The sequence below is a fragment of the Epinephelus lanceolatus genome, chromosome 13 (genome assembly GCF_041903045.1).
Source record: "Epinephelus lanceolatus isolate andai-2023 chromosome 13, ASM4190304v1, whole genome shotgun sequence".
NCBI classification, from domain to species: Eukaryota; Metazoa; Chordata; class Actinopteri; order Perciformes; family Serranidae; genus Epinephelus; species Epinephelus lanceolatus.
Genome location: NC_135746.1, coordinates 11,024,215 through 11,039,269, shown reverse-complemented (window position 1 = coordinate 11,039,269; position 15,055 = coordinate 11,024,215). Strand labels below are relative to the sequence as shown.

The 15,055-nt window shown below is 41.5% G+C and overlaps 1 protein-coding gene across 5 annotated transcripts in view; it reads left to right on the top strand.

Annotated features, from left to right (window-relative positions):
- The window catches only part of akap7 (A kinase (PRKA) anchor protein 7), a 93,765-nt gene that overhangs the window by 28,353 nt on the left and 50,357 nt on the right, over positions 1-15,055 (top strand). Inside the window, exon 10 of one of the 5 annotated variants that reach the window (XM_078173722.1) lies at positions 5,766-6,086. The exons of 2 other annotated variants lie outside the window; for them this stretch is intronic. In XM_078173722.1, coding sequence (XP_078029848.1) covers positions 5,766-5,872 — 107 coding nt within the window. In that variant the 3' untranslated portion in view covers positions 5,873-6,086. Of the gene's footprint in view, positions 1-4,485; positions 5,715-5,765; positions 6,087-15,055 lie in introns of those variants that run through there. 2 more of the 5 variants (XM_033648682.2, XM_078173721.1) reach the window with 2 other exon arrangements.

Below are 15,055 nucleotides of genomic sequence, written 5' to 3'. Positions count from 1 at the left end.
TTGTCGTGAAGACAAGGGAAACAAATTTTTGGCTTGTAATGTTAGAGACCGAGTCGTTATCTCCTTTTGCAGGGTTTCCCACATGTTCATTTATTTGTGGCAGCCCACCTTGATTAAAACATCTAAACGCTTAAAAGTTTGCTTTCAGTCACAAACAGCTGCTCCTCTCAGCTATCAGTCTGATCAACTGATCAATTATCCACCCTGCAACTCAAAAACTCCACAAACTGCTGCTGAGGGGAAAAACTACGTTGTGTTCACGGACCCACAAAAACCTCCAAATTTAGAGACAAGACACGGACTGTTACACAAAGGACACAAATGAATATGGTTATCACGTTTCCCAAAATTCAAGATTGAACAAATTTAAAATAATAAACAATTTGTTCGAATGATTCCTCCAGTGGGGAGTCGTACAGTTGCACCATGCGTTGTGATGCTGTGGTGCAGCCTGGAATTTTATATCATGGCTCCATTTTCATCATGACATCCTGAAACCCCCTCTTCCGAAACATTATCAGTAGGCTGCATACAATATGCTTGTATATAAATCTTGCTATCTTGGCGGTGATTAGATTTGTACGAACTTCTGGCAAGGTGTGGCTCCAGGGCCACATGTGGTTCTTCAGTCTCTCTCCAGTGGCCCCCCGTGGTTTTGATACACGGAAATGACTTATGGTTATTTTTTTAACACTTTAATTTTCATCTATCAATGTTTTGGGCCTTAAGAAATTCCTATATTCTCCAATTGTAAAAATGTGAAGCCTATATACAGAATAAAAAACAGTGTTTTTACATGACAGCAACTAAAATGTGCGTAATCATCTACTTTCTGGCAAACCTCAGTAGCAGTGGCTAATCTTCAGTCTCCTTAGCTGGTTAGTTACGGATGCCAAATCCAGAAAAGTCTCGGAATAAAATAGAAAACATGTCATCTTGTACTGCCAGCTCTGCAAAGTTAAATAATCATAAATAGTGTCCTGCACAGTAGCCAACTTGTGGTACAACATATTAATGAATGCTCATTTAGACCATTAGTACGGGCTAATTTAGACTTAACTTTTTCTACATTATTTTCACTCAAAAATGGCTCTTTTGATAGTGAAGGTTGCCGACCCCTAACCTGGAAATCCAGAGTTCTCGCGCGAGCACAATTTGAATTTGCTCAGCGAGTCACTCAAACAATCAGTAATGATGCTCATCACCCATGCTGTTGGAGCCGAGCTGCACCAATCACATCGGTGTATCTGATATAGGCGGGCCAGAGGCGAGCTAAACAGATGACGACAGCGCTGCGACGACGAAGTCTGGAATCAGTCAGTAAACATTGCAAGATGGCTACGGATGAACACCAGTTGTTTGAAACGGCTTTGGCCGCTACAATGAACGAGTTAGACTTGGCTTTTTCTCTAAAAGAGGAACAGAAGACGGCGCTCGAATCTTTCCTTTGCAAGAAGGACGTTTTTGCTGTTTTGCCGACCGGATACGGCAAGAGTCTAATCTACCAGTTAGCTCCGCTGGTAGCTAAGCTCTGGATATGTCACCCCGTGTATTGTTCTGATTGGTCGTAGTGTTATCCAGTTGCGTGCAGTGATATTTACAAATGCATGCTTGGTGCCGCCCCTCAAGTTGGGCCATTTGCATTACTCATAGCCAGACCCTTAATCTTTCTAGATTTGGGTCTGGATTTCCAGGCTAGCCGACCACTGATCCAGTGTCTTGATTGTCCACTCAAGATGGGTTAGAGCGCCCTCTCCTGGATCAAAAGGCAAACTACGTCACACAATCTGCTGACTTACAAACAGTTAAATAGATTTTGAATTTGAACAGGTCATTACAGTTTGAAGTTTTGAATATAGAGAGTGACAGTCGTACAAATGCGGCAACTTTTCGGGAGTGGCGGACGTTGCCAAAATAACGCTAACCTTGCTAACAGGACTTTTTACATGTTTGCATGTAAATGCACAGTTATTTTTCCACTGTATTGAGCAACAGAGACACAAGGAGGTCACTGCTCCAGGTAGCCTTCTGGTAGTAGCTTTTTTCAGGCTTCAAGTGAGGCAACATCTTCATCTTTGTGTTATATCGCCAGCCGTCGGTTTGACATGCTCTTGACAGCGCTTCACTTGAGGTTTTGCGTTTACATATGGATGGCAATTTTTCATGATGCTTGTGTGGATGGGATTTTGTTTTAGTTAAGAAACCCTGTTTTTAAAAATACCCATGTACGTATGGACTTGGCTTAAATATCCAAAAATATTAAAACCTAATGAGTCTCCGCTCCCAGTAAAATACCATGTACTGCTAGAGGAAGCAGACCAGTAGTATAACATGGTGCATTTAGATTGGAGGCCTAAAGGTGCCTTTTTTGTTATGAAGGAGCATTTTTGACCATATCACCAATGTCGAATTGAGTGTAGTGACATGAAATCTCTGATTGTATCTGCATCAAAGAGAGCACAACTTTAGAATTCCTGCTTTGATCTACAAGCTAGCGTGGCCTGTGGTTACATTCAGACCAGTCTTCTGATGATCACAACCCTGTGAGCTGACAGACGGACCAAAACGAAAAATATTTCCATGCCGCCTTTAGCAAAAGAAACCTTCATGTTATGCCTTATAGTGCTTGAACAGGGCTGTGCAGGATGATCAGAATGTGCCATTTTGATTTCTTTTTTTCTTTTTTTTTTTTTTTGGAAAACTGGTTCATGTGCATCTGTCTTTCTGGATCACCAGTAACCACATTTGCATGAATAAATTATCACACTGTTACCATGGGTTACTGTACCATGGAGTTAATGGGATCAGTGTGTGTACCTCCAAGTGCACATGAGCTTTTTGACAGGAACTCCCTAAATCCCACTGTCAAGTAGCTACACTCATCATTGTGTGTGTGTGTGTGTGTGTGTGTGTGTGTGCGTGCATGCATGTGTGTGTGACAGAGGCTGTCAGCATGAGTGGATCTAGGCTGTCACAATGTTTTCTGGATCACTGGGCTGTCTGTGAGAAACAAAGCGACAGTGTGAGTGGGAGTGAGCGACAGAGCGACAGGGCGATGTTTACCTCACACTTCTCATCATCAGAAAGCTTGTGTTTTTGTCGAGTGTTTTTCACAACATTATATACATATTTATAAATGCACGAAAGGTTAAAGTAAGCACCGAATCCCTGCCTCTCATAATATGGTGCATGGTGCAGCACTGTGTTGCAGTGTGGAGGGTTTCAGTTACAATGCTTGCTGTCTGTGAGTGTCAGTGAGAATTAAGTGTCTGTCTCCGCAAAGCTTAAAAGTTATGCAAGTTTTTTAAACCAAGACAGCGTGAATTTTAAAAGTAGAAATAGCATAATCCTCCTCTGTGCAGAACTTGTGCCATAACAACGTTTTGGTCTGGTATGACACTTATGATAGCAAACGTTTGCACCCTCACATAGATGTTGTTGTGTAACTGACACAACTGCTGAGTCACTACTAACTTTGACTCCACTTGTGCTTCTGTTACACTGCTTTAACATGTCCCAGATTTTAATGGTGTAAAACAAAGTAAAAGAAAATGAACTGTTTGCCACCAGGAGACATGACTGGTGTTTCCTGCATGTGTTCCCACACCACTCGCTCTCAGTTAATGGTGATGCTTTAAGGCAAATGACTCAACAGAATCATGGGACGTTAAAGGAATGTCATTGTGGATTATTCTGTGGTTGCTGTTCAGTCCCTCCATAATGTCTCGATGTTGCAGTCCCAACAATTAACTCAGTTTCAGCCAATCCCTGTGAATTCTGCGCAACTTCGCAGTTTTGTCCAATTACCCCAAATTTAACTATTTAAAATCTATTTAATCTCATTTCTCTGTAGAGCAGCGTGCAGCATATCGACTCGCTAAGCACCTCTCTCCCTGCCGCGGAACTGGAGCTCTGTGATTGGAGTCACACCCACAGTGACAGGGCTAACTGTTAGCATCACACAGCTAACGTCACCCACGGGTTATTAACAGGTTTAACAACAGAGCTGAACTGTTTCCGTGTTGGTGTTGACGGCTTGGTGTCTGATGTTAACCCCTGCTGCAGGGCTTCTATCCAAGTGGCAAAATATGACGAGAAGGGATAAGATCTCGTTGGGCTGTGTTAGCTTCCACCTCTGGCGTATATCCTTAGACCTTCAGCTCCATTGAAGCCAGTCCAGTGTTTCATCGTCCAGGTCTTATTAGACCACGATCGCCATTCGTTGGCTGGTGTTTGGGGCAGCTGGTTATTATGTGTTCCACAGTTTGTAGTGGATCCCCGCATTCGCAGTGGGCACTGTCGGCGAGACCACATTTTTGCATTGCTGCACCAAAGCGTTCCATGCTTGTCCTCGGGCGGTTGAGCGTTGTCTATTGCTTTTGGGGCAGCTGCTGGCCGGGAACATCTGTGGGGTCTTAAATGTAGTGGTGGAGCCTTGATGATTCTGCTGACTTCCACTGATCCCTCCATCTTGCTTTGACCCAGGCAGCCTTGGAGGGACAACCGGCTGTGTTAGCTCATGCTAACTGGACAGACGGAGCAGGAGGAGCTCTACTCATGGAGACAGTCTTTCAGTATTGCGCTGAATGGCATCAACTGCTGAACTCTACACTCACCGCCCACCTGTTCCATCACAAATAAATTGTAATCCGGAGGAAAACACTGAATGCCCATCATAATACGCTCTGAATCTGTGACAGCTTTACAACCTTTTTTTGCAATTTTCACTTGCATTCTAAACGCCTATAAATATCACAACATGCATTGTAACTTTTTAGAAAAGCTGCTGTGAAATCAGACAGTTCAGGCTACAACTATCCCAATAATGGTCCGTAAAATTCTGTTCTACAGAAGTTACATAGTCTTTTTAGGGTTGGGTACTGTTCACATTTAAACCGATATCGCTGGAATGTGTTACCACCTACCAACAGTACCTGGTTTTTTGGTACTTTACTTTCTTTGTAATAACAAAGTGTAATTTTGGAACAAGCTGCAGGTGTGACATAGTCTCGCTTTCTCTCTCCTTCTCTGCTCCTCTGCTCTTTTCTAATCACACATAGAGCTAAACTTCTGTGTGTGTGTGTGTGTGTGTGTGTGTGTGTGTGTGTGTGTACAGGTATGTGTGTCTGCTCATCTTTCTGGCTGCCTGTTTAGACACAACTGACAAATATGTGGAATAAGCATATCATTTAAAAAACACAATCACAAACAGCAGTGATAACAGGCTCTTTCTAAATAGATAATAAAAGAAAATAGACCAGACACTGACACCCTAATTTACATTTCACACCCTAATATGTGGAGAAAAAAAAAGCAGAAACAGACAAACAAAAGTACTCACTTGGTGTTTCGAGGGAGACGTTTGTTCTTTTTGAATTGAGTTGTTCATTAAGAGTCACTATTGAGTGACCATCAAAGGAACTGCGTCTGAAAGAGGAACTTTTTTACACTGTCCATTTACATTTACTAAAAGTGTTTGTTTTTGCCACTCACAGACTCAAATTGTTGTTCTAAGTATCTGACATTATAGAAAGGATCCCCACAGAGATAAACCTTTTGTTAAAGAATAGGATCCTTTTTGTTGAACCAGAGACAGCCCCAAACCCACCAGACTCCAAACACTAATTTAAGCATGTATAGTGCCAACATATTTTCACATCTAACCGGAGAAGTTAAGGGTTTATTTAAGTTTAAGTTTATTTACTTTATTAATCCCCCTGAGGAGAAATTCAATGTTTTCACTCTTGCTTGTCAATTACACACAGGTCCGAAAGACACAGCTCCAGCCACCAGTCCACGCTCCATATTTTGGTCCGGGCGGGGACTCGAACAGGCGACCCTCCGGTTCCCAACCCAAGTCCCTATGGACTGAGCTACTGCCGCCCCCAGTTTTTCAAGCAAACCAGAGTTGATGATCATTAGAACAGTGGAAATACGAAACACAACAGTTTTATTTGTTTCTGTCGACTTTGTAATTTTATCATCATAAGACACACTTTATTCAGTTTATTTAAATGGGGTCTGGTGGGTTTGGTGATAGCGATTTTGGGCTGTTTCTGGTTAAATAAAGAAGTCATACTCTTTTACAAAAAGGTCTATCTCTGTAGGAATTCTTTCAATGTTGTCAGACACGTAGAGGAATAACCAGAGCCTGTCAGTGGCAAAATGGAGCACTTTAGTTGATGTAAATTGACTGTGTGACCACACCCTGAGTGGTTGCATTGCAGCCTGTTTTGCGGCTGCAGACTGCAGTGCTCGTGCTTAATACTGGACCAATTTGTCACTTAGACACAAAAACATGGGGAAATATGCAGGTTGAAAAACACTGTAGTTCCCCTTTAACTGTTTGCTGTACTGAATTTGCTCCTAAGAGGTGTTGACATGCACACACAGCTTTACAAAGTACAGTTACTAAATCACTGCAGAATAAAAAGTCTTCAAGATGTTACCTTGGGCACTTTAACACATACAGGTGCAGAGGCCACAGTTAGTGCATACACAATAAAGGCCATTTAACTGGACTACTGTCCTTGTCCCAGTATACAAGCACGTGAGGGGGATCAGTGTATTGACCAAAGTATATCTGACTCTGCTACAAGGGTGGAGATACGCCCCCTTTCACCTTGTAAGTGTTGGACCTTTTGCTGGTTGACCTATTACATCACAGACCAAACAATGGACAAACAAGCTAGCTACAGTTAGCTAGCTGCAAACTGGTACCATGGTGTACAACTTAACAGCTCTGTGTATTTTGTCCATCCAAAAATACACAGCTCTGGATGTAGATTTTGCCATGTTGTTACCAGCCTCTCCTTCTTTTACGCATTTAATATTATTCTTCTGGGTCAAAGCCCGGGGCCAACACTGTGCCAGCTCTAGTTTGGGTCCAATTGACCGTACACATGCAGGAGTAATTCGGCTCCCAATCACATTATGTGGGTGAATTTGAGAATCTCTGTTTGTTTTTGATTTCAGTCGGACTAACATGTATTTCAAAAGTCCGGTTTCTGTCGGACAAACACAAGAAATTGATTTTCTGTCATGTCATGTAAATGTACTGACTGTCAGTCTGTGACTTTGCTAACATGAGACAGAAATCTAGATGAAGAACCGAGGCAAAGTGAAGAAAAAAAACACACCAGCAGGATAGGCTTTCACTTCCCAATCTCAAAGAAAAGTATTTTTAGCTCATCACTTAACTGACCCAACAATTACAACAATGACTGACATGATGAAAAACTGGTCGCACCAGTTTGGCCTGATGTGCTGCACAAGTTACCTGCCTCAGATGTGAACGGATTAAGCCAACAAACTGCACAGCTTCCAGAGTGTACAGTAGTTTTTAGATTGATGAAGACATATTTAATGAATGGAGAACAGCAGTTGCACGGAAGGTAGGAAACACATTAATCAATCTAAGAAGGGTGCAACTGTAAATGTCTGTAGTATAAAAAACACTCGGCAGCCTCATTGCTCAGCGTGGACAATGATGCAGTGGGGAATGGAGCTTTATCACACTGTAAATCACAGCAGAGAAAGTAACATCTCGTGGTTAGTTGTTGCTGGGTTTATCCTCCTCTGTATCCCTGTTCTTCACGCTGACGTTCAGTGTGCTTTTTCTGGTGGTGCACAGTGGTCAGTGTCTGATTATGTGTTAATCCCATAATCCACAGTACAACATAATCCACAACGCAGCCTGTGATACACAACCCTGTAGGGTGCGATTGTGTGCGGGGGATGGGGGAGGGGGGGCAGGACGTGGACAGTGAGAGGAGAAAGATTGGGATATGAGTGATCTTCTCATGAAAGTTTTAATGTTTAAGATTTCAGTTCTGGTGAATTTGGTGACACCCGTCGTTACCATGGTAACCGCAGATCTAAAACTCCAGGACCCCGAATTCTGGGAGCAGCGAAAACTCCTTGAGTGGAAAAAAATGGCAGAGTGAGGCTGATATCAACAAAATAAAATTACAAACATTAACCCTAGATTACATACAGCATCACTCCCTGTGACTCTCTTGTGTCTAAAAAGGTCATTTGAATCCAGTGCTGAAATGGCGGACTCCGCCACTAACAATTCAGTTTATTAGAAAGGTAATTACAGAATGTAAATACATGACATGGCTGTTGCTGAACCCTCTTGTTGTCAATATACCTATGGAAGCCATACATCCTTTGAATGCCCGAGGTCTCTAGTTGGTGGCTGTAAAGTTTCATGAGGCTGTGATTATCCTAAAGGTCATAATAGGTCATTTTATACAGTGAGGTTAAATAAAAAAAAAGGTTTCCCTACAATATAAAATGGCTACCATGGGGGCTAACATCATCACATATGAATATCGTTCATCGTTCCAAAAATTAACCTAATTTTGAAGCATTATTTAGCCTGACAAGCTAGCATGACATGGTTGGTACCAATGGATGCATTGTTGTCCAGATTAACATGATACCACTGTCTTAAAAAATGAGCACGGCACATCCACTGAACCCTAAAGCCCATTTCAGACCTTTGATTCACAATGAGACGAAACCGTTTTAGAATGTTATAGAGAAAAGTTGCAGTGGTGTGAACTGTCTGTCTGAGCTTGACTCAAGCCGGCTGATGGTGTCACCTGCAACTCAGCTGGTCAAATTGCCAGCGGCTGGTTTTAGAACTTAAAAGCTCGTCACCTGTTTCTACAGCCATTAAGGTTGTAGTGAAGTCCGCTGGTCAAGTCAAAATGACTGCAGACAGCGTGTTCACTTGCTGTGGCAGGTGCTCCGTCCCCGCTGAGCTCTCTGTTTCTGTCCTCGCGGTGTGCCAGTGTCAGACGGTGGGTCGCTGCTGCTGATCGCTGTATGTGCTCTGATCTGGGCTTTTGAGAGCCGCCAGTCCTGCTGGATTTTAGCAACAGTTGCTTATTGACACATTCAGCAGTTACAGAGCAACACTATAATTCATTTGGATTCATGTGTGTCAATCTGATGAATGTACATCCAATATTTATTTCTTATAGCTCTGTTTTTGGTCTTTCCCAACTCCTGAGGGAAATATATGTCTCTTTAAATGTTGCATTATGTTCACCAGCTATACGCTAACTGTGTCTGCCTCCTGTTTGAATCCATGTAAGTAGTAAACAGTGGGTTTTTATGACTTTTTCACTGATAACAGCTGCCCTATGTGGCAGAAACTCACTATAATGCTCTGTAAAGCCACACTGTTGTCACGTTTGTCTCCTTCCTGCCTTCTTGTGTTTTTTTTTTGTGCTAAAAAAAGAAATGGCATGAAATATTGTGTTGCCACTTCTGTTTAGACAGATGGACAAAAAGTTTATAACTCAGAACAAAACACTCAGTTAAGTCTTCATTTTATTCTTTTTCCACACTCAGCTCTGCTGGATGTTAATGTAAGCGAGAGAATGGAGGTAATTAAACTCGTCACGTAACCTCAGAAGATAGTTGTTGGGGAAAAAGTGAGTAATGTTTAAACTCATTTTTGTTAGCCTGAAGAGACGTTGTCGCTGTAAAAGTCAGCTGGTAGTGAAAGGCCAAATAAAATGTTGATTGAGAAATTTGAAAATGTCGTGACTTTCGTAACACATCCCTACATGTTTGTGTCCTTGCATACACAAACAAATGGTCAGTGTGACATTTCCAGTTGATCTGTAAAATGGAGATAATACTCTTTCAGCAGGCCGGCAGGTGAAGCTTCTGTCATTGGTATTTACAGCCACAGCTTTACATACAGAAATGCATTTACAGAATACAGGCATAAATATATGCACACAGAAGCCCACAGACACACACACACCTACATAAATCCCCAGCATTCACACAGCATGCACACATGGACAGATGAAGGTGGTTTGTCGCTCTGTGACCTTTTGGTATTTTATTGAGATAAGGGGACTCACGTCTGTGCAGACTGTGCTGCTTGGCTTTTTCCAACAAAAAGAGTCTTTGGCAGAGCTTGTTTTCCAGTAGCCAGCCACGAGTGCCAGATGACGTGATGTGCTAATTTGCATGTAAGTGGACTAACATCTTTTTGGAAGAATAATCAGAGAGGAAACTGCAGCATTTGCAACACCAGTATATTCAGGAGTTGAACTGTATTCAGGGATTATTGAGGCCTTAAATGTAGTGTAAAACAACTGGCCCTTTTTACACAGAGATTGAGATATAGGGTCGCTATGAAGTCCCTTTCTTTATGGTGCCTTTGCATTTCTACACAGGACTAAGCTGCTCCAGATTTTTGACAGCATGCCGGCATTGCAGAAGCAAAAGAGTTGTGACACAAGACATGTAACACAACAGCATCGGCCTCTGGACCAGTGGTCCCCAACTGGTTAAGCCACGGGCTCCAGATTTCTCCTTAGTCATCAGTTCAAGGTCCACACAGTTTGATATAGTCAGCATCATAATTGTTGTTTGTTCATGTCGTCAGGCTAATTTGCTGTCTCTGTCAAGTAGCTGTCCCTTAGTCACTCACTCAACAGTAGGGAACAGCACTTCAAAATAAAAGCTCTGTGCCAGATATTAACAGTACTTAAAAAAAAGGGTGGTTTTTTTTGGCTCGTTCGGGAGTAACTTGTGGTCCATTCAGAATAGACCCTTGACCCACTTTTGGACCAGAACCCACCAGTTGGGAACCACTGTTCTAGAGTGACATATAACATACACATCAGCAGCACTTTCTAATCAATAACAATGACATTAACATGGCAATAACAATCATTTACTATCCCTGTTGTGTAGCCTGTGATGTCATCCTCTACTCAGAGGGTAAGGAGCTCCCTCATCTCATTGTTTTCCCAATTTGGACATTTTCAGCTGCTGTTCTTCTTCTTTGAGTTAGCTGCTAACTGCTGATAGCTGCTTTTTAAATATCCCAGCAGTGGGTAGCACATATAACACATCTATTGATTCGGTGCTGTTACTACCTCTGCTGCTGGCTTAAAAGGGAGACAGTTCTGTACTTTTTATACAGAAAGGTGAGGCAAGGTGGCTTAACGTAGAGTTCTCAATCTCAACCCGAGCCTGACGGATCCGGAAAAGTGCGATGGGTTGGACTGGGTTCAGGCCGAAAATGTTTGCTGATTGATGTGCAACTGCACCATATCCCCCTGCTTGAACAAGCAGCATGAAAGGGGCTACTGTCAGGTCTTGCAAGAGATGATTTAGTTTCTACAGAGTGAATAGTAGCCTTCATCAGAGTACAGGTAATGGGCTTTGTATGTAAACAGTAGCATCAATGTCTAAATGTCTACAGTGAAACAGCAGCTTGCCGTTTGAATTGCTCTTTGAACATGAACCACAATCCTTCACAGAAACATTCATAGTACACCTGCTGTGCTGCAGAGATCACAACCAAAGAAATATCTGCTCTGCTTTTATAATAATACTAAAAAATAATTGTGTTGCTTTCAGTAATGATGAAAGCATGGCAGCGGGGGAAATTGGATTAAATGGATGAAAATTAATTGGATCCAAAAAAAAAATCTGTGTGAAAAATGAATTTTAAAAATGCAATTTCAAGCGCCAGCACTGTTAAACACTGGACTCAGTGTAACTGTTAATTATTTCTTGGGGCTCAGCAGCACATTTGCTCTTTCTCTCCTTTTTCTCATCACTTTTTATTAACAATGGCATTTTCTGATCTGTGATTGCTGTGATTGTTATTGGACCTCTTTCAACAGGAACTACAACAATTTATGCTGGCCATACACCATATGACTTTCCGAGTAATTTCACTGTAAAAGTCAGATTTCCAGTGTCAGAATGAAATTGGGAGAGCTTTACCTCAGTTGGTGCATGCTTCTGTGGTCTTGGTAGTTTGATTTAAGGTGGTCATAAAACCCAGTCCGAGCTGTCTTAAGTCAGTTTTTTTTATCTCCTCTTGACATTCCAATAAAATCAGTTTTGTTTAATATTATTGTCAGTTTTAAGTCTTGGTTCATGCAAATACTGAAGTTCAATGATGTGAGCATTGTCAACAACAAGAAGCATAAGGAAGGAAGGAAGGAAGGAAGGGGGCGCAGGAACATGAACAAGTCTTGGTTCTCTTGTTCTTTGGAAAAGGAGGAGAAACTGGTGGAGTTGTGGGATGAACAAGAGGCAGTGTTTAATTGACCCTTCGCTAAGTTCCACCCCTGGATGCAGACCGGCCAATCATAATGTAGCATTGGGCCGGCTCAGACCAGGGTCCGACAACAACACAGCTGTGCTCCATTGACTCTAATGCAGTTGTTTCAGATGTCCTTCATTTTCAGGCTGATTTTGTGGATTTGGAGCTAAATGTTGTGCCTGGGGCACGTCGTGTATTAATGATACTCGTTACCTGGAGAGGTTGGAAAAAGATATATGTTTCTTCCCTGTTCCAAAACCAAAATCAAACCCTGAAAAGTGTAGGGTTAGCTAGCTAGCTACTGAAGATATAGCCTACTGAATGTATACACATGCTGCTTTTGCTTTGTAATGATTATAACAGTGAAACAAAGACCGACCCTGCTGTACAGGAACCAGTGAAGGGAAGCAGGGAAACTTTGCTGATATTCAACCAGCTCTGTGACATCGCAGTGTGTGCAGATGAATGATGTTTGACTTCCCCCGGAGAGACCTACCTATCCAGCAGTGGAGGTCCGGGTGCAAAGTTTCCCTTTATATTCATTGTCTTGTGTGGCGATCAGCAGTGATGTGGTGGTTCACTTTTACACTGTGATCTGTAGCCTATAGTTCGGCTTTAGCTTCTAACTATCTTTGTCTTTTTAACCTGTTGTTGCTGCTGAGTCAGTTTGACATCCTGGATATATCCTTCAAACACAGACTGTAGACCCCTCTGTCTGCTTCTCTCTGGAATCACTCTTTCATTTCTCCAAAAATATGGTGACATTTCTTCAGGGAGTGCAGTTAGTTACAGTGTGGGCTCCATTTTTACTGCAACAGCTTGTCAGACCCTCACAAAGAGGTAGGACTTAGCAAAAGGTCAATTCAGCGTGTATCTGAGGGGACAAAATCCAAAATGTAAAATTTGTACGCGAATACAGTCCATCTTTGTGGGTTTTATTGATGCTGAATTGACGAGAATACTCTCAACATATGATGACTTCTTTCTTGTGTTTCTGGAGTTACATGATTTTACAAACACGTAAGGCATTGTTAATATGTCATATTTGTAAAAGGGAGTTTGGCGTAATAGTTTCCACCAGGAGCAGGATGGGAAATAATCTGAAAATGAATCTAGTTGTAGTTTTGCAAATCATGACTCTGCAAGATCTCCAGTCTGCAAAATCTTAAAACATTGTCTGTAGATGTGAGACAACTTTAGTCTTTACAAAATCAACCAAAAACAGCCAGCCCACCACTACTGGCTCTGTTTCCAATAATTAACTGAACAAAATAGACTCTAAAACTGCCTCTTTCCTTACCTCCCACTCACCCTCTCTTCCTCTTCTCTCTAATTCATCAGAGTGAGAGGGCATCTGAATTTCTTATTCATTAGCAAGGACATCTGAATCAGGCCTTTGTTGTAGTATTGCATATATCCGTCTCACACCACAGAGGCAGTGCCAAAGTTTGTGTGATGACAGCAACGTAGCATTTTAACACACTTGAGCCTTTAGCAATCTCATAGTTTCAAAACCACTGCAGAGTGTAATTTCACAATCGAACGAAGGGCTCTTTGAGGGGAAGAAATATTAATGGCACTCCAGCAGGCGGAGAGCTATTTTTAGATGGAAATTAAAAGGCTTGATTAAATGTGCATTGCAACAATAGGGGCTCTCACCAGTGTTGATTCTGTTGTTGTAATGTAAATGTATATATTTTATCCTTATTATTTTGTACCTGCTGTTCATTTGTACCTGCTTTTTTTGTGTTTTTAGTTCAGCGTGAATATTCATCAGTAAAACCTGTTCAATTGCCTTTTTGGATGTCTGAAGGAAATAATGAAAATCATAATTGGAAAAAACACTCAGCAGTGACATTAGTGGGCCCAGTGTCAGGTCTCCTGGTCATGTCATTCTGACTGATATCAAATGTAATTGTCATCTCGCTACACTCTGTTTCCATCTTCAGTCTGATACCGTGTCCATTTGTGCAGATTTCCATCGGTTAGGGATATTCTTTTAATAATAATAGTAACAATAACAATACATTTTATTTATAGGCGCCTTTCAGAACAGTCGAGGACTCCTTACAAGACAGTAAAAAAAAAAAAACAAGCAGCAATGTATCTGTAGATCATGAAATCAAACAATTCAGTAATATACAATAAGAGGTGTGTTTTCAGACGGGATTTTAAAGTGGAGAGGGAGTCTATATTAGGGATAGACCGATATGGATTTTTTAGGGCCGATACCGATTTTTTTCCATCACCCTTAGCCGATGACCGATTATGGACTGCTGATTTTCTTGAGCCGATATTTGGGGCCGATACTGCTTTTGCTCCCTCAATTTACATCAAAAAAATGACACAATGATAACAAATATTACAGGTCTCAAGTTTAAAATAAGAAACATTTATTGAACAGTAAAAAATACTAAAAAAAAGGATGGAAAGTTGAGGTAGAACAGGTAGAATATTATTATTATTATTATTATAATTATTATTATTATACATTCAAATAAAAAAAAGAGTTCAGTGCTCTTAAATCTTCCAGTAATGTCTTTATAAAATAAACAAATATTTAAGCTGAAGCATAAATAAAACAACAACTACTGTACACAGTAGGATTCAACGGCTTTGTTCAACTTAACCACATACTTTGAAATGAAAAAAAGTGCCAGGGAAAAATAAATCCGCGAACCCACGCGCGTATCAGCCGATGCCGATACAAGTAAAAAACTCAAATATCGGCCCGATATATCGGCTGGCCGATGTATCGGTCTATCCTTAGTCTATATTGCAAATGTTGTGGAGGAGAGATTTCCAAAAGTTGGGGGGCAGAATGGCTGAAGGCTCTACAACCTGTAATAGTCAAGCAGGCAGATGGTGACGTGAGTTGGATTGCAGAAGAGGATCTCAGAGTATGGGAGGGTGTGTGGATATGAAGGAGTTCAGACAGGTAGGAAGTAGCTT